This window comes from Squalius cephalus (assembly GCF_949319135.1).
Source record: "Squalius cephalus genome assembly, chromosome: 17".
NCBI lineage: Eukaryota > Metazoa > Chordata > Actinopteri > Cypriniformes > Leuciscidae > Squalius > Squalius cephalus.
In genome coordinates, this window is record NC_137138.1 from 24,076,184 (window position 1) to 24,096,002 (window position 19,819).

Genomic DNA, 19,819 nt, shown 5'->3' on the forward strand with positions numbered 1-19,819 from the left:
GCGAAGAGCGGAGAAGAGCGGGAGCGAGAGAGCAAACGTTGCCGCTGAGAGGCGGATTAAAAGCAATCTATATCCACATAAATCATTGATTAAATGAATCATGAAATTAATATGTAAATTGTGTGTTTAACCTCTATTTATATACCACTGTCTGTCATCGTAGCGTAAATCTAAAACTAATTGCGATTTCTCGCCGAGCCTGGGAAACTGCAAGAGAGAGACAAGGAGTGGAAGGAGGGAGGGAGAGAGAGAGGTAAAAGTCTGACATATTTATTAACTAAACGTTCAACTACATCAACTTACTCATTAACAGCGATATTAAGGGAGAGTGGTGAGAAAACCACACCGTTTGTGCTGCATCAGCAAAACAAACATCAGTTGATCAAGAAAAGAAAAAAAGCTCTGACAAGTACAAGAGCCAGTTATATCAATGCTGTATCATTTATAGAATTTGTTCTTAAACGTATAACTTTGATAAAGGGCTGCAACTAGCAACTGTTTTGATAAGTTTGTTCGATTAATCGATTAGACAAGTACAAAAAGTTTAAAAGCAATCAGTAAAAAGCATGTTATTTTACATTTGTTCCAAAACACTATGGATCTAGTACTGCAATTAACTAGGCCTACTACTTTAATAATCACTTAGTCTCCTGATTACTTGTTCGATTAATCTGGTTAAAAAGCATAATTGTATTAAATGAATGAAAAGCATGTCTTTTTCTACATCTGCTCCAATATGTCTTTTAACAAGTGCTACAACTAAAAACTCTGATCATTCATTCATTTCAGATAAAAAAAAAAAAAAAAAAAACATTTAAAAAAAATACATATTCTTTACTATTAGAAACATTTGAAACTGGTACATTAATATAATCTTGAATTTACATGAATGTAATTGATCAATCAATATTAATTGCCGATTACTTTAATTAATCAATTATTCAGATTAAAAAAGCAAAAGTTTAGTTGTTCTTTAAATAATCTTCATTGAGTGCGACAACTTTTGTTGGATAAAAAAAAAAGTGTATGCTATAAAGTGTGTTCAAAATCAGGTTCAACATACCCGACTAATCAAAAAACATTCTTGTCCACCATTTTCATTAGCAATTTCTATTGATCTCAATGATTGGCGGGTTGCTACAGTATATATCTTGTGTGACAGTATCCTAAACATAGATGCAATATCACAAATACTGTAAACATGCTACCTTGATATAATATTACATATATCATGCAAGCATCAAAGCGACTGATACCTGTATGTACTGTATGTCTGACAGACACATTGTTTAGGGTTCCCACCGGTGAGGTTGTGTGTGTGTGTGTGTGTGTGGGTGATATAGGTGAGGTGGAGTGATGGGATCGGAGGCCTTTCCTGCCTCGGCTGACATAAACCACACTCTGGACAGTCCAGCCGGCCACAGAGGACCCTGATTTATAGTCAGGCGAAAACCAGGACAGCCGTGGTGATCTTTCAATAAAACATCAAAAAAAAAGCTCTGACCCATCCATTACCCATAAGCCCCTGTGGAACAGACGGGTCAGGTGTGCCTGCCATCCCTCACACTGCAATCTCACACTGAGGCACCATGGGAAAAGCCAGGAAGAGTGTGTGGACTGTTGAATTACAGCACAGTGAAAGAGATAAGAAAGAGAAAAAAAAGCAGTAAACTACCATTAGATTCTGCTCAATTACAGTTAATCTGATCGCAAGCTCGAAATCAAAACATTAACACTATTTTAACTCTACTTGATCAAATTAAGTTGAGATAAAATTGCTAATAAACTTCAAAGCAAATGTCATTACAAGCTGGGTCTGTGCTCATATATTGTAAAGTTTCATTTCATTTTTCTGCACACATTCGACATTGTTCATCAAAAACAAGCAGAATAAATTTGCATGTACTGTAAATCGACATTAATCGTTTCATATTAATTTTGTCCCATTAGATTAAATACGACAATTTATGTCACAATGGTTTTATTTACACCGAAATTTGCTCTAGTCATATTTAATGAATAATAGCACACATTTGCCAAATTTTTAAAGCGATTACGCAAATAAAATAATTGATTCAATAGATGAATCGATTATTAAAATTGCATGAGACTGTACATTAAAGTATTAATATAAGTTTCACACTTAATTATATAATAAATCATATTTTAACATAACTTATATTTGCTGACTTCCATTTATTATAATATGAATTAATTAAAATAGGAGTTTTGAAAATGGGGTCCGGTGACCCTCAGGAAGCGGCAAGGGTGTACAAGTAGGGGTATAATTATTTTTTTTATTTTTTTTATGTGAAAATAAAAAATAAAAATATTTTACAAAATTTATTTTTAGGATTGTCAAAGCAAATTATAAAAGCAAATTTAAATTTGATAACATTATCGTTTCATTCAGCCATTATTTTGTCAGATAATTCAGTACGGTAACAAAATAACAGCAGATTTAATTTTGCAAACAACATGTGTTTATAATATCATTTAGAATGACTACTTTTCTCACAGTTTAAGCTGCCTTTATATATTAGGAAGGGGGTCTTGGTCATCAAAATATTTGAAAACCCCTTGATGATGTGCGTCTAGCATCAAATTATTCAAATATGGGCCAAAAGTCTGATGTGAAAATGAGTTTAACACACACACACCTGTGTCCAGATGGAGACAGGAAAGTGAAAGACAATGTATCCTTCACTTGACAAGAATGCAGCACAAGACGAGCCTCAAGCTTTACCTTTACACACACACACACACACACACACACAGACTCAGAGCCAGTTTTTGATATGTTATCTGATACATGCACTAAACTGAAGGCAGATCATTGTCAGTGTGTCTTCAAAAGAAAGCAATAAAGCGTTGTGCATGCTCTCCCCCTTGTTTCCCTAATTCACTTCATTTCATTTTAACTATCCGTAACAATCTGGCGAGACATTACCCTGTAATGAAACCACACAGGGCCTGATTGTTTTCATCAGAGGAACACCCCCCCACCCCAATCTACACATACTCACACACAAATGACACCCATTGCTACTGACAGACACAATATTTACACTGTTTCAGACATACACAGATGCACAACATCAACCCACCCATCCATACATGCATACAAACACACACGCATTGCTTTGTGGGAGAAGAACCATCTGAGTTGCTGCAAGCTCTTATGACATCAAATATATGTGCTCCGATTGTACAAAGGTTGCGGCATACGTTGCATTTACTAATCTACAGGATTGTAAAAGTTGTTATTATTAGGGTGTGGTCTTTATCCATCTTTCTGATTGGACGTCTCTGTGAGGAATGTTTAAGACACGGACATCATAATGGGGAATAAACAAGCACACAACCTGCTTCATAGTGTGCTTCCAATTTACAGTCTGTACACATGCTTAACGTGTTTCCAATCAGGCCCAGGGCCGCTATTAACGGAAACCATCTTCATACTTATGAGGGCACGGGAGAAAAAAACATGAGAATGGAAAACACATAAACGCAACCGTTATTGAGCATGCCCAAGATTCGCATTCAGGGCTGTTTGAATCTCTTTCAAACTAAGAGACGGATGAAGTGCAGTGCAAACTGAAGCAGACTGAATATTTGCTGTCGTCTTGGACGAGGTGTGGGTTGCTCATCTGTTTTACTTTAAGTTAAAATGTGATTATTAAATATGTCTTTCATATATCTCAAAACTCAAAACAGCCATGCAGACCTGGTGGTCTGACTGAAATCATTCATTATGTTAATGAGTAATTTTATATTGTGCTTATATAAATCACAAGTTATTTTTGCTGTAAATTTGCTTATATATATATATATATATATATATATATATACACACACACACACACACACATTACATACAGTTTTTTCCTGATAATCAAGTAATTGATATGCATACATTCCAGACATGTTCGAACTAATAACGTATAACAGTCATCTAAAATAAGTCAATATTTAATCTCACACACACACACATATTATGTGTATAGGAAAATCCTGTTAAAGGACAGTGCAGGGAATGACAGAAGTCATGTGGCATGTTACAGGTGGAGGTCACATGATACTCATAAAACATTTGGCAACTGTCCTCCATCATAAGGTATCCATATCCTCTGCATTTGTCTAAAATAATTGCGTTTTTTTGTAATATGATCTACATTTCCACGTGCATGATGTGAAGACAGCATCGCTCCTGGGTGGATTTTAAAAGTTTTATAGGCTTATTCTGCAGACTTCCGGATGGCGGTACGCAGAAGGGTGTGTGTGTGGGGGGGGGGGGGGGGGGTAATTGGAGCTGGGCCGCCCCGGGGCAGATAAAGACAGAATGAATCCCTTACAGATCCGACGAGAGCACCAAACCGGCCATGATGTCACCACATACCCTGGGCTTTTCTTGATTTAACCCAGACACAGAAAGAGACTCGCATACACACAAACACTCACCCACACCCTCCCTGACCCTTTCTCTCCTCACATTCCACCTTGCTTTCATCTTTATTTCTTCTTTTAATAATCCGGAGCAAACAGATGTTTCTACGTTTGACTGCAACTTGACATTAGCATGCCTTCGCAGCCTGTCAAAGCCTTTTAATGCAGTGAAATCACTGGTGACTGACAGAAATCACCATTTAGTGTTTACAATTTATACCTCAATAATTATATTCATGGCCACTTGTGTGTGCACAATCAGTCAATCAATAAATCAATCAATACAATTATTATTTTATACATTTTTAAAATAACATTGATGTGTTAATAAGTACATTATTTAAATAATTATAGTAAATTTGTATTGCATGAAATTTCCACAAAATACAAATGCCTGGCCTCTTGTATGTTATTTTACCACAATAAATAAATAAACAAATAAATAACGCATAAATATAATTATTATTTTATACATTTTAAAAATTACATTTTAATGTATTATTCAAAATGTAATAATTATATTAATTACATAATTATATGCATTATCATTATATTTAATTTATATTCCACAAAATTCAATTGCTTGCCCTCTTGTGCATATTTGTCCACAATAAATAAACAAATATATATATATATATATATATATATATATATATATATATATATATATACAGTATAATATTATATTATATTATATTATATTATATTATATTATATTATATTATATTATATTATATTATATTATATAAATAAAATATTAAAAAATTATAATTATATATTAAATATGTTATATTATGCTATAAATAATTAAATATTTAATATGTTTCATTAATTAAAAACAATAAAAATAATATTTTCAACAATATAGTTACTTGGGTGTTTTTTAAAGACACTTTTAGGAGAACGGTGGCGTACAGTGTAAAACTGGAGCAGATTTGTTTGATGCTTCACTATCATTTTCACAGTTTACACACACACACACACACACAAAATAAAACTATGTAAGAAAGTGGTACCCGTTTAAATCACCAGAATTCAACAACAATGTTCAATTCACACTAAACCAAATGTTAAAGTTTGCATGTGAGCACATAAAACACAGCACTAGATCCATGGGCTGCTATTCATTTCATTTCAAATCTATGGTCACTTCAAGACTGAGCTGTTCACTTCCAAGCAGGACACCCTTGAGGGAACTAACAGGGCATTGTGCTCTTCAGGTGAACCCATCTGCCCAAGGCCCAAAGCTAGACAGAAGGGGGTTAATGCTGCAAATTATGGCCTCCAGATGTGGGAGACGACTGTACACACTCTTCTAAGCGGAGAAAAGCACGACTTTGTCATCTCCATCTCCTTTCAAGTCCATCGAAACGGGATTCCAAGACTCACTTGAGCTCGCCTGTCATTACCATAACCTCTCCGTTCTGGCGCGCAAAACGCTTTGTGCGAACGGATCAACAGCTGCTAGCTCGCAGGAACGGGGAAGCGCAGCAGAACATGTCATGAAATATTAATCGGCATAATTGGGATGCTAGTTAGCGCTTCTTTGACCAGCTTTAGTCCCCTCCGGCCCCTCCACGCGAGCTAGCGCTTAGCGTTAAACCAAACTATTAAAGTGGCAGAAAAAATGATGAACTCCTGAAAATGGATTAGATGGGGCTTATGTTTAAAATACTCTCTAAAACGGCTCTAATCGCCTTCTCGCCGCCACGACAGACAACGGCGGGGCGGAGGAGGCGGGCGGGCGGGGGGGGGGGGGAGAAAACACCAGCTCTTCCGGTACAAACTACTTTGCCGATTTCAGTGTCACATTCAATTTTCTGCTTCCTGCTTCTCCCCGGATCCCCATCCAAAAAAACAAGCATTTAAAACATCAGTCCTAATTAGATGATTAGTGCTTGGAAGGGCAGGAGATAAGTCATTTGCATAATTCAATCATAAGAGTTAGAGATACATATTTCGATGTTCGTTTGTACAATTATCTCCGCTGTCCTGAGGGCTGTGATACTAATGTGATTAAACAATACTCTTGCGCGGGGCCTAGTGTCCTCCATTAAAGCACTGCTAGAGGCAAAGCAAAAATTAATTTTAGGAGACAATCAATTTTATTCTACATGACTGTAATAAATATAGCCTGGCTGCAGATGTGTCATTAAGCTCAGGAGGAGACTTTCCCAAAGTCAAAATGACACTATTCTCTTTCTCTCCTCCTGCCGTAACTCTGCGGACGGTGAGCGGAAAGTGTCATTTTTCCTCTTGTGAGATCCTTGACAGGCCATATCCATCTGTCTGTTTTAACCTCTTCTATCTCTCTCCCACGTCGCTGCACATCAGTGAACACCTGCTATTCCTCACCCCTATCTGCGTATTGAGAGCTAACTTCGTAATCGCGGCTTCTAAACGCTCCTCAAACATCGTTTAATGAATGCGGATGTGAATGTGTAATTTGTGCAGATTCACATACGTAGCAGGCTTCTTAATTTGTTTTCGTGATTTCCGCGCCCAAAAAGACTCTAGTAGCGCCTTTCCATCACTAATTGACCACATGTGTCTTTGCTTTGCCTCTAATTCATTGGTTACGCATGGGACTAGTTATTAAAGCGCTGCGGCTTGGAACAGGCACCCGCCAACATTAATGAGAACTCACATGGCCACAAGTTGTTTTATAAGAGCCCGTCAGCAGTTAAGCGCCGCTCTCACGTCTCAAGCATGCTCGCAGTAAGACGTAGACGGACAGAATAGTCGGTCTGGAAGACCAGCTGCCAGCTTGTCTTTACAAAATATGTTCAACTACCTATAAATAAAACTAGATCTATCCACACATCTTACATGGTGGCCCAAATATATATATATATATATATATATATATATATACACACACACACACACATTCATATATACATATACATTCATATATCCGGTCAAAAGTTTGGAATGTTTTTGAAAAAAGTCTCTTATGCTCATCAAGCCTGCATTTATTTGATCAAAAATACAGAAAAAAATGTGAGATATTATTGCAATTTAAAATAATGGTTTACTATTTTAATATACATTAAAATATTATTTATTTATTTGATGCAAAGTTGAATTTTCAGCATCATTACTCCAGTCTTCGGTGTCACACGATCCTTCAAAAATCATTCTAATGCTGATTTGATACTTAGTTATTATCAATGATGGAAACGGTTTAATGTTTTAATATTATTCTGAAACCTGTGATACTTTTTTTGACAGCACTATTATGTGCATAAATTGTTATATACAGCGCTATCTGCTTGTTTGTTGATGTTATGTTAGTTTGTGTTATTTAAAAATTAATAAAAACAGGTTTCAAATCATGACAGCCTGTTTTAAAACTGAATATGAGATATGACAGCCGTTCACATAGGCTACCGTCATAAAAACACCGAAGCCCCTCTTGACGTTTCAAGTGGTCTTAATTCATAATTTACTGTGCTGAAAGGGTAAAGGAAAGAGTGAATCTGCAAAAACAACAACCCCCCAAAAGGTGGATGTATAATTAATGGCTGACATTAAGGTGTGCCGAAGGAAAAGCGACAATCTGAGGAGATTTGATGAGACAGCGGGGTGTCTCGTGTGCCCAGGCCGAGCTGAGCGTCGCAGCCTCGGGCGAAGCCACAGGCGCTGAGCTGCCGTCCATATGGACCGGGCGCGCACACGTCCGCGCGCGCCACGAAACTGGAGGCTCGCGGTCACGCACTGGAGCGCGCACTCCTGACAGGGGATGCGAAGGTAATTGTGTATTAGCAGCAGCAGTACGTGTCTGTCGGTGTCTTTGTTTTAAAGTTCCCAAATTTATTGAGTGTTCAAACTTAAAGCGCGATTCAAAATTAGACAAAATCGACCATTAATTCAAATTAATTTACAGAACATGCTTCTTAAAGGTGTTAAATTGTGCATTTTAGGGAATCTTTGAAAAGCAGCACTTTGACGCGCAGTGTGATGGTAGCTCGCGCCTGGGGCAAAGATGGGAATTAGACACATTTTAAATTAATGACTAAAAAAAGCAAATCGCTTCAAGAGACGAAAAAAAAAATATGACAGGCTTTCGAACAAGTAATGCGTTTTATGATTTAACTTGACAATTCCTGCTAAAGTGCGATTGGCATGAATGCACATAGGGATGTTTCTCTCCTTTTTATGATGTTATTCGCATGAAGAAACTCTCTGGTCAGCGGTGCAAACAAATATTAGTGGACAAGAGCTTTCTGCACTATTTTTTTATTTTTGCACTTGCACTTGGTAGAGAGGGGAAAAAACAGTTAAACTAATCTAATCCACCTTTGGAGAGCAAGCACAGATGTTCATCTCTAATGTAATTCCCATTCAATTTCCTAAGTGCAGTCCCCAAGTGCAAACTAGTTTAGTGTTATGTTTAGCTTGCAAATTTCGTTTTAATAAATAATGAATGCATTAAAACCTGGAGATCAATTGCGAGCTGAGAAATCATAAAAGCGGGCCGTAAGTGCGTTTGCTGATTTGGACACTTTCTGTGTTTCAGTCAAGTTTTACAGATCCCGTTGCATATTTATAGGTCGTATCTGAAAATCTAGTGAGCTCCTTACCTAGACAACATATTGAGCTGCTGACTTGGAACGGGACAACTTGCTGCGCGTGCATGGGACGCGTTCTTGCGTTCCGGAGCACAAGCACCGACTCTTTTTTTTTATGATTTATATAACTTACTCTTCCCTTAAAATGTAGGCGAAACACGCATTATAGGTATTTTAAAAGTCTAGTCCGATTCCTGAACAATTGATTCTGATGAGCCGGTTCTTTTTAGTGAATCAAAAACTTAGAGCCTGAACGAATGACTCTATGAGTCGGTTCTTTTTAGTGCATCAAAACACACAGCAGCGCCAGTGTATGACTTTAAAAGTACTTTTAAGTGAATCAAAAACACTTACGAATCAGTCCCAGCAGAAAGAACTGATAAGTTAATTCATGATGTCCAACTCAAAATTAAGTTACTTAATGATAGACAATCTATGAGTTATGTTGTAATCAGTGATTTATTTATTTTTTTCATTAAAAAAAAAAAAACAAATCAATGATTTAGGATTCCTTTTTGCTTGTTAATACTTAAAAAGTGCTGTAGCTATTCAAAAAATCTAGGATCAATTACTATCTTACATTTATGTCACGTTTAAGACGTCTGTGTAAAGACTTTTAAAAATTGTCTTTGTAAACACCTTTTGCAATAATTAATCTGATTTATCTGTTCTGTTGAACTGTGATCTCATTGTTTGACTGCTGAAGGCAGTAAATGCATTAAGAGATGCATTTCTTTCATCCAAAATATGTATTTTTTACACTTTAAAAAAATATTTTCATGATTTGTTATCACACTTTATCTTTTGTCAAATCAACTTAGATAATGTGGTTCACATAACATAATATTTTGAGTTTCTATACATCTCCATTGTATTAACTCAAATTTTGAATTTCAGTGAACTCAAATTTAAGGCAACCAGGTAACTTCCTTTTTTTAATTAAACCAACAATCATTTTTTTACAATGTAACAGTAAATGATTTGTGCAAGAAAGAAAGATGAAACAGAATCATGCAAAAATTCCTTGAGATTCCCATTCCTATCAGTTTTGTTGGTCAACATGCATGAGACGAATGCCTTTGGCCACCGCGTCGCATCTTGTTCTATAAGTGTTTGTGTGACCCGTTTAATTCCGTTGCGCTCTGTCTGGCTGATTTGAATACTAAAAATGTGCCCTATTTAAACACCCCCTAAATAGGCAGCTCACTATAGGTTGAGACACAGCCGTCACCGGGCTGGCGATCATCCTCGCTTGTTTAGCCGTGGCTGTCCCATACAAACTGATGCAAAAGACACCCATTTGTCCCAGCTTAGCCCTTCTCCCAATGAGCCTGCGCTGAAGGAGGAGAGAGAGAGAGGGAGAGGGAGAGAGAGGAGGCGAGGGGCCAGCACGCACATTAGTTTCAGCCATCTGGTAGCGGGACGGTGGATGATGTTTAAATCTGACTATAAAAGCGATGCTTGCGAAGGTGAACTGTAAAGCAACGATGCCGAGGAGCAAATTCAATTTCAGGGGGGCCCATTGCTCGGGCAATTTCATTATCCGACCGTATGCTGCAATCTGACAAGAAGAGTGAAAAGCGCAGCGCTCCGCACCTCATTCTCTTATTGTCCATTTTGCCTGGACTCAAAATTAAACAAAATAATGTTGTAAAACGCTCTCTCCCCCGCTCACTTTCTCCTCGCTCTCGTTTCTAATTAGATGTGCACGGCAGATTGATTCAGAACTGCGCAAAGCCCAATAAAGTGACGGGGGATTCTTCTGGAGGTTGTGCTGGGGATGTTAAAAGGTTAATTACCGAACCTTGCCCAGAATGACCATCTGGATATATGCGCCCTCTCCCTTTCTCTCCCTCTCCCTCTCTCTCTCTCTCTCTTAAACACACATGTGCATCTCCACGCACACATTCACTGTGCAAAAGTGCAATTTAAGACCACGTTCCTGAACCTACTCCCTCCAACCAATTTTCAATACCTGACCTTTTACCTGTAAGAAACTAAGATATGGAAATAGAAAATTGAAAATACTAGACCCGATGCAAAGTATACATATATATATATACACACACACACACACTACATTGTGACTGTCATTCCATTAAAAGCAAAGATTGTGCAGTTTTCATCATATAATTAGAGACTTTTTTTCAAAAAAAAAAAAAAAAACAGTCCAAAAGCTGTCACCCTCTCAAAAGGTACCCCTTTGTGCCTAAAGAGTGCATATTACTACCTCAAAGTTACATATTGGTACGACAAGTGTATATATTAGTACCCAAATGGCACATATTTAGAACATTTTTAAAGGGTATCGTCCCAGTTACAGCTTTTGCACCATTTTTTCTGAGAGTGGATGATAAAGGTCTTTATAGGTGTACTGCTCCCTTGAGTCCCACCACACACTCTCACACACACACACAAGCTGATATTGCTAGAGGAGCCTGAGAACACTAATGCATCTGTCATGATAACAAGCTAAGAATAACATCTCCACACCAAACAGAGCCACAGATCCAGGAGAGGTGCTTCATTGATTTATGCAACATAGCATCTTATCCCAAATGAGACGTGGGACATCATCATCCAGAATCAAACAGATATCAAACAAGAATTCAAATCTGGCCCTGGATATATGACATGGGTCAAAAGCGCATGAAATGACACTTGACGTCTATTTATGTGAGACTGACTCTGTGGAGCAAAAAACAGAAGAAAGTGAAATGCAACCGCAGTATGACCCCTAGTCCAAAGAGCTGTCGTTGTATAAGGAAGAATAAAAGACAAAAACGTCAAATATCGGAAGCTCAAAAGTTTCTAAATACTTAGTGTAATTTAAGGAGTAAATAATTTAACAAAATGTCCCAATGAAGACTAAATCCACCCAGGATCCACAGGAACTTATAAATATTATGAAGACAAAAAGTAAAAAATACTTGCTGAAGTTTTTTTTTTCTGTTGTTGTTTTATTAATCTTTGCCTAACTTATATCCTTGCCATTTCAATTAGTGCAATGATTTATTAAAATTTGCCTCCAACCAAATACAATTTATTAAAAGGCAGATGAAATATTCTACTATTAAAATTTGCTATTCATTTTTATAGGCCTATATCCTTGAAAGTTCATATTTTTAGTTTATTTGAATCGTTTTTAGATAATAAATAGCCCATGTTTGCGCTGTAATAAACATGCTTAAGCGAGTCTCGTAAGCGAGGAAAATGAATCAAAAAGATTCTGAAGAAAGCTGTTCATTTTATGATTTATAATTACTTCTGTATTTTCCTCATGACAGTTATTTGCTTTGAAACAAACAAAACTGCAGGTGGTTTGGCAGAAATAAAAACTGACTGGAAACTATTTTAGACAAAAGTTTGATTTTGGATTTTTAATTAGTTTTGAAAAGTAGGCTACACAAGTAGCACTTTGTAATAACTTTAATTAAAATATGAAAATATTTAGCCTAGGCTTTATTAAAAGGTAACTAATTTAGAGCACGTGCATTAAAATAAAAACTAATTGATATTTTTGTGCAATGTGCAATTTTTTTTTTTTCTTAATAATGAAAGTTATCATGAAGTGTTACCAACTTTGCCAACTCCGCAAGCTCTGAATGAACTTGAAAAGAGCATCAGATTCCACAGCTCGGTGTAAATCTGAAGTGTAAATGTGATGCAAGTCTTGCCTGGCATTGGTGCAGTCGTTATAAAGCGCCTCGAAGTCTTTTCGGGTGATGAGTTTGCACCGGTTCACGCCCGGCTGAATGGCCCCGAGTCCGCGCAGGATCCGCACCTGCTCCACCGTGCACACCACCGGGCATATATCCAGCCGCTTCAGCTTGGTGTAGACGGTGTGCAGTCCGCCGACGAGGTGCTTCAGGAACAGGTCGAACACCTGCGGGAGACAGATGAGCTCCTGACCGTCCACGGTGAACGAGGCCACTTTCACCCCGTGCACCTCCACCATCTTACACTCGTTATTATGGACTCCGCCGGGCCCGTTCCCGTTCGTGCCACCGCCGCCGCCGCCGCCACCGGTGCCGGTGATGAAAGAGTTGATCATGCTGCTGGTCAGTCGCGGGGACTCGGCCGGGCTGGAGTACAGAGAGTCGGGACGGAACAGGCTGCTCGCGCCCCCGGGAGTGGAGGTCGGTGAAAGCACCGGAGGAGTTGCTGATACGGCCATAGTTTATGCGAAGTTTCCTCCTTTCCGTACTTTTTGAGTCAAGCACACCTTTGCTGGCTCCTCGCACTGTTTCGCGGCTTTCACTCGGTGTTTCTCATGCGTCTCCGGTAGCCACTGCTGATAGTCGGTAATGTGCAACTACCTTCCTCGCGAGTGAGATGGATAGAAGTGTATCGCACTCAGCGGTTCAATTAGCCAGCCCACTACAGGCCGGAGTGACAGCTCTCTCAGCCAATAAGGAACGCGATGGCACACGCCTTCAAATATTATTGGCCATCTGCCAGTTAAGGGCGGGGACTTGAGTTCTCACTATCAAAAGCGAATACAACTTTTTAGATTGCTGTTAGACAGATGGTAGATATGTATATTTCATGATCATTTTGGTAACACGCCGTAAGTGAATTTTTTCAATTTTATAAAATGCTTCTTAAAAATGACTTTGTAGAAGTTATTGAAAGTTACCATATTATGGCATTATATGCCTGAATAGCAACAATGTTACACCTTTATAAGACTTCTTCGACTAATACATCCAGCTGTAATATTAACAAATATTAAATATGACAGCTGAGCTGTTCACAGTCTGTCCTACCATACCATCGTATTATTGAAGCATCATCTTCAGTCTCCATTTCAGTTTTAAAATTACAGTGCATGAGAATATCATCAAGACAACTTGAAAGATACATGACTTATTATGCTTATTATTTGTGATCAAACTGACTTTAAGGTCTAAAACATTATTGCTATTAACTGTATAACATGCAAAGGTAAACTGAGGTGAACTAACTTTACTGTCTAAGCTTTGAATAAGCACTTCTGTTGTTATATAACATTGCTTTTTAGGTAACTTATAAAAGATAGAGTTCCGCTGTTTAAACATTTGGCCTAATTTGAAGCGACATGTGAAGTGGCTTGCTTAGAATTTCTAGTAGGTTATTATGGTGCTAGTATAATTGGTATTTGTCATCATTTGAGTTCTTGTACCCATATGTTAAAAACCTGACACAGATTATTTTTTGAACAGACCCTCTGAAAATATATGGAGTGACTTCAATAGAGAACAACGTTCTGCATAAAATGTTATATATAAAAAATCTACAACATGTAAAAATGTCAGTCTCTCTAATACAATTTTTTTTTATTGTAACACATTTGATTCACGTTTTTCCTTTCAATACTTTATCTTTGCTCTCATTATGAACCACTTATTGAAGAAAATGAGGACCTTTGTTAATGAGAATCTTTACAGGTCAAAAAAAGTCGTTGTAAAATGAATGTAGGAATCATGCTTAACCTTTGAGCCCTTGCAACTTTTGTGGGAAGATTAATATTGTAATGAGTGTCTAAATGCCATGCAAATTTCTGCCAAGTACCTGCTGAAATTAAAAAGCTAGGTGGCAATCTAGAAAATTAGATACATATTTTACCTAGCTTTCAATCGCACCTCAACCCTTCGTCTTATATTTAATCTTAATGAATACCTGATTATCATACCTGGCCCTGCAGGCACACACATGCACCGCCCCCTTCACCCACCCCTCCAGCACCGCCCCAATGCTCAGTATGCATATTCACCACTTATGCACGTGTAATAGATCTTTATATACAGTATATATATATATAATACATCCACATTTTAACCAAATATAATATCTTATAGGAATACCATTAAGTAATTAATCATATAAAATAAGACAAATACTACTTACTAAAAGAGCTGACGTCTGTTAAAAAGTCAAGCAATTAAACAATCTTCTTTCTAAGTAATATTATCAATAAAATTAAGAGAAGAGAAGAGGTAAGACAAGAGTGAACAAAAGAGTATAGAAAAGATGAGGCAAGGAGAAACAAGCTGAGCACAGAAGAGATGAGAAGAGACAAGTTGAACATTGATGAGAGGTGATGAAATGATGACACAAGACAGATAACTTGAGACAAAGTGAGAGGGAAGGAGTCATACAATAAGAGAAGATGATATACTTGAAGAGAAGAGACTAAACAAGAGGAGACCAGCAAAGAAGGGGAAATGAGACAAAACCAAGCTGAGCAGAGAAGAGATAAGAAGAGGAAAGATGAGATGAGTACAGGTGAGACAAATTGAGACGAGACGAGAAGTGAAAAGTTGAGCATAGAAGAGAGGAGATTCTATAATGACAAGACATGTGAAGCGATAATAATGGATAGCGATGAGACAAAGTGAGAGAGCCGGAGTCATTCAATGAGAGAAGATGATATACTTGAAGAGACGAAACAAGAGGAGACGAGCAGAGAAGAGACGAGACAAAACAAAAAAGAAAAGACAAGTTGAGCATATAAAAAGATGACGAAGACATGAAACGATAACAATAAATAGTGATGAGACAAAGTGAGAGGGAAGGAGTCATACAATGAAAGAAGACGATATTCTTGAAGGGAAGAGACGAAACAAGAGGAGACGACCAAAGAATAGGAGAAACGAGACAAAACAAGCTGAGTATAGAAGAGACAAGAAGAGGCAAGATGAGATGAGTACAGGTGAGACAAATCGAGATGAGAGGAGACAAGAAGTGACAAGTTGAGCATAGAAGAGAGGAGATTCTATAATGACAAAATATGTGAAGCGATAATAATGGATAGCGATGAGACAATGTGAGAGGGCAGGAGTCATACAATGAGAGAAGATGATATACTTGAAGAGAAGAGCAGAGACGAGACAAGAAAAGAAAAGACGAGCTGAGCATAGATGAGAGGCAATTAAATGATGACACAAGACATGAATCGATAACAATGGATAGTGATGAGCTGTAAAAATGAATACGCTATATCTAATCAATAAAATTGTGGCAACAGATTACAAGCAATATTATTAATTAAATTTAACAAATTAGAATTGAGTAATAATTAATCAAATTAATTCCTTAAAAGTTAACCATTTAAAATGAGTCAAATTTACAACAATTTCTTTTTTAAACACATTTTTTTATTGCCAACATTGAAGACACCTGATGTTAACAAGCAGAATCACTGAAGGAGAAAACCGTCATTTTAAGTCACCATTATGGTGATCAGTATGTGTTTTAGTTGGGCTCTTGACCCTTAAATCATTGACTTTAGATTTTGTTTGACTGCTGTACCTGAGTTATAACAGCCAGATGAACAAAGAGAAAAGGTGATCTGGTTAACATAATCATTATTTCACAATCATTTGACCTGAATCACTGAACTCATATAGAGCCCAAATTCTGAGTTAGGTTAACTTTGTTAATTATAGCAGCACTGTCCTTGTACAGCATAATATTTTTTGCATTTTCAATGAAATCCATATGATCAAATCAATTTTAAAAAAAAAACTTCAAAAAAAAGTTTTTATGTAGGCACACACAGACATCAAGAATTCGCGTTTGAATCTCAGCAATGGTGACAAACAGATCACCTCTGATCATAAGCTCATTATTTATCCATGCAGCAATGTATGATGGGATCCATGAATGAGTTTTGATTGGTGGCACCCAGAATGCACTGCAACATGCTTTATAATTGTCACCATTGTTGCGATTCACAGGCTGATTATTATGACCGCCGCTAGCATAGCTAGCGAAAGCTGTCATATAGGGATTGTCAAAGTTTTTTTTTTTTTTTTTTCCCGTCATCTACTGAATTTTTCGTCAACGATACCAGGGACACCGAAACACCGGGGAACATGAAATTTGGTGGGCATGTAGCCCCACTAGACTTTTACAGAAAAATTTTGTTTGGTCCCCGGGGGACGCCCAACATATATAGTTTATATAGTTGAATCAGTTTTCTCTTCATGGTACAGACCAAAATGTATTACTGTATGTGTACACTTTCTTCACCTAACTCCATAAAATCCCATTAATTTCAATGGGACATTTATTTAAGTGTTCTACTAGGTACAGTGGGAATGAGTTTAATTTTGTTAACATTGTTTTTTTAAAACTCTGGGACCAGGGCTACAAGATAAAACCACTTTTTTGGGGAAATTTTTTTTTTTATTTCAGTAAAACACAACAAACCCATGCCAAAGTCAGATAACTGACTTTTACCATCAACAGGCACCTCAACCGTTTGGTAGAGGTTTATAGAAATTGAATGGGAGGGTCCTTTGAAAAAAAAATCACAGATTTTTCATACTTAGTATGTATAAGTATATTTTTTGTGGAAAGCCAGTGCAGGCCTGAGCGGCGGTCATATTTTGTACCGCTATGCGGTACATCTAGTTGATGTCTGTGTGTCTAAAAACTAAATCAAAAAAAATATATATATATTTTGTATATGAGACACGTTTAAGAAATCTTTGGATTACATTGTAAAAGTTCAAAATATTATGCTGTGCAAGAACAGTGCTGCTATAATTAATAAAGTAAACCTAAATTGGTAAATTAGGTTCCCAAGTAAATTGGGCTCTATATGAGTTCAGTGATTCAGGTTAAATGATTGTGAAATAATGATTATGTTAAAACATAACCAACACCATCAGATCACCTTTTCTCTTTGTTCATCTGGCTGTTATAACTCAGGTACAGCAGCCAAACAAAATCTAAAGTAAATGATTTAAGGGTCAAGAGCCCAACTAAAACACATACTGATCACCATAATGGTGACTTAAATTATGTTTTTCTCTTTCAGTGATTCTGCTTGTTAACATCAGATGTCTTCAATATTGGCAATAAAAAAAATGTTTAAACAATTTTTTTTTAAATTTGACTCATTTTAAATGGTTAACTTTTAAGGAATTAATTTGATTAATTATTACTCAATTCTAATTTGTTAAATTTAATTAATAATATTGCTTGTAATCTGTTGCCACAATTTTATTGATTAGATATAGCGTATTCATTTTTACAGTGAAAGTGAGAGGGAAGGAGTCACAATAAAAGAAGATGATATACTTGAAGGGAAGAGAGGAAACAAGAGGAGACGAGCAAAGAAGAGGAGAAACGAGACAAAACAAGCTGAGCATAGAAGAGACAAGAAGAGGCAAGATGAGATGGTGAGACAAATCGAGATGAGAGGAGAAAAGAAGTGACAAGTTGAGCATAGAAGAGAGGAGACACTAATGACACAAAACATGTAAAGCGATAAAAATGGATAGCGATAAGAAAAAGTGAAAGGGAAGGAGTCATACAATGAGAGAAGATGATATACTTGCAAAGAAAAGACAAAACCAGAAGAGGTGAGATAAGACAAGAAAAGCTTATAGAAATTGAGTCGAAAAAAGATTTGAGACAAGATGAGCATAGAAGAGAGGAGACAAAATGATGTGACGCGATGACAATGGATAGCCATGAGACAAAGTAAAAGGAAAGGAGTCATAAGATGATATACTTGAAGAAAAGAGACGAGCCAAGAAGAGACGAGGAGAGGAGAAGAAAACAGATGAGACAAGAAAAACTAAGCACAGAAGAGTGGAATTAGGCTGGTGAGACAAAATCGAGAAGAGATGAGAAAAGAAGAGATAAATTAAGACAAGATGAGCATATACAGAGACAAGAAGAGACAAGTTGAGCGTAAAAGAGACGAGATGAGGCAAGACGAGATGAAAAGAGAAGAGATAAGACAAACAAGTTGAGCATAGATGAGATGAGTCAAGACCAGAAGAGACCAGTTAAGCATTGAATAGAAAAGCAAAAAAGAAAAATACAGAGTTGTGATGTGAAGAGATGAGACAACTCAAGAAGAGACAAGCGTCAAGACCAAAGGAGACAAAATGATCAAAAAAGAGAAAAAAAATGAAAAATGTGGAGAGAAAGTAACGGATAAAGATGAGACAAAGTCGACAACACAGTGAGATACAATAAGAGAAAGAGATATACTAGAAGAGAAAAGATTAAACAAAAGACAAGCAGAACACAGACAAGGTAATAATAGATGCATGGATCAGACAAAGGAATGTTTTGAAATGGATGAGACGAGGTGAGACAGAGAGGAAGAGAGTTCATGTTTCAGACAGAGGCTGTGTTTTAATAGTCGTGTAAAATATTACACTGAGGCCAAAAGCAGATCAGCAGCCCCTCTTGGTGTAATGAAATGTTTCTGCATTCATTTCCACCTAACGCAAATCAATAACAACAATAAATTACAACTGATTTTAATTGAATGTTGTTTCTAATTTTACTGTCACTCGTGATAAATATTTATGTCTATTACAGCATTTTAAATTCATTACACTCCCAGATCTTTTTCACTCAACGGATTGCTACATACATCAGCAGTTCAGTAATCCATTTGGGCTGTGACACGTGCCAAAAAGTTGCCTGCCTGACTCTTAATTTAGGGTAAAATATCACCCTTTAATACTACTTAAGAAAAGACAAGCTGTCACTTGAGTATGCTCGACGTACTTAATTTCTCCGAGAAAGCCACCACAGATGATTTAAGGACACTCTTCTCACACTTGCTGCCAAATCACGGGTGACTGGACCTTTTTGTGAGAGCCTCGTGCTTTCGAAGACACACCGGCTGTGTGTACGGCACTGTCCATCAACAAAAATTACTCTGGGAGAAAAGTGGCCAAAGGAGGTTAACCGTTTCGGTCACGTCAAACTGAAACGTGTTATTTCATTTTTCAACTCTAGGGTTGTGCTGTCTTCAGCGCTTTGAATGAGTGATGTGGACT

The 19,819-nt window shown here is 37.1% G+C and overlaps 1 protein-coding gene across 2 annotated transcripts in view; it reads right to left on the reverse strand.

Moving 5' to 3' along the window:
- The window catches only part of dacha (dachshund a), a 159,805-nt gene extending 146,417 nt beyond the window's left edge, over positions 1–13,388 (reverse strand). For both annotated transcript variants that reach the window (XM_079898313.1, XM_079898312.1), the window contains exon 1: positions 12,698–13,388. In XM_079898313.1, coding sequence (XP_079754439.1) covers positions 12,698–13,197 — 500 coding nt within the window. In that variant the 5' untranslated portion in view covers positions 13,198–13,388. The remainder of the gene's footprint in view (positions 1–12,697) is intronic.
- Between the last annotated feature and the right edge of the window lie 6,431 nt (positions 13,389–19,819).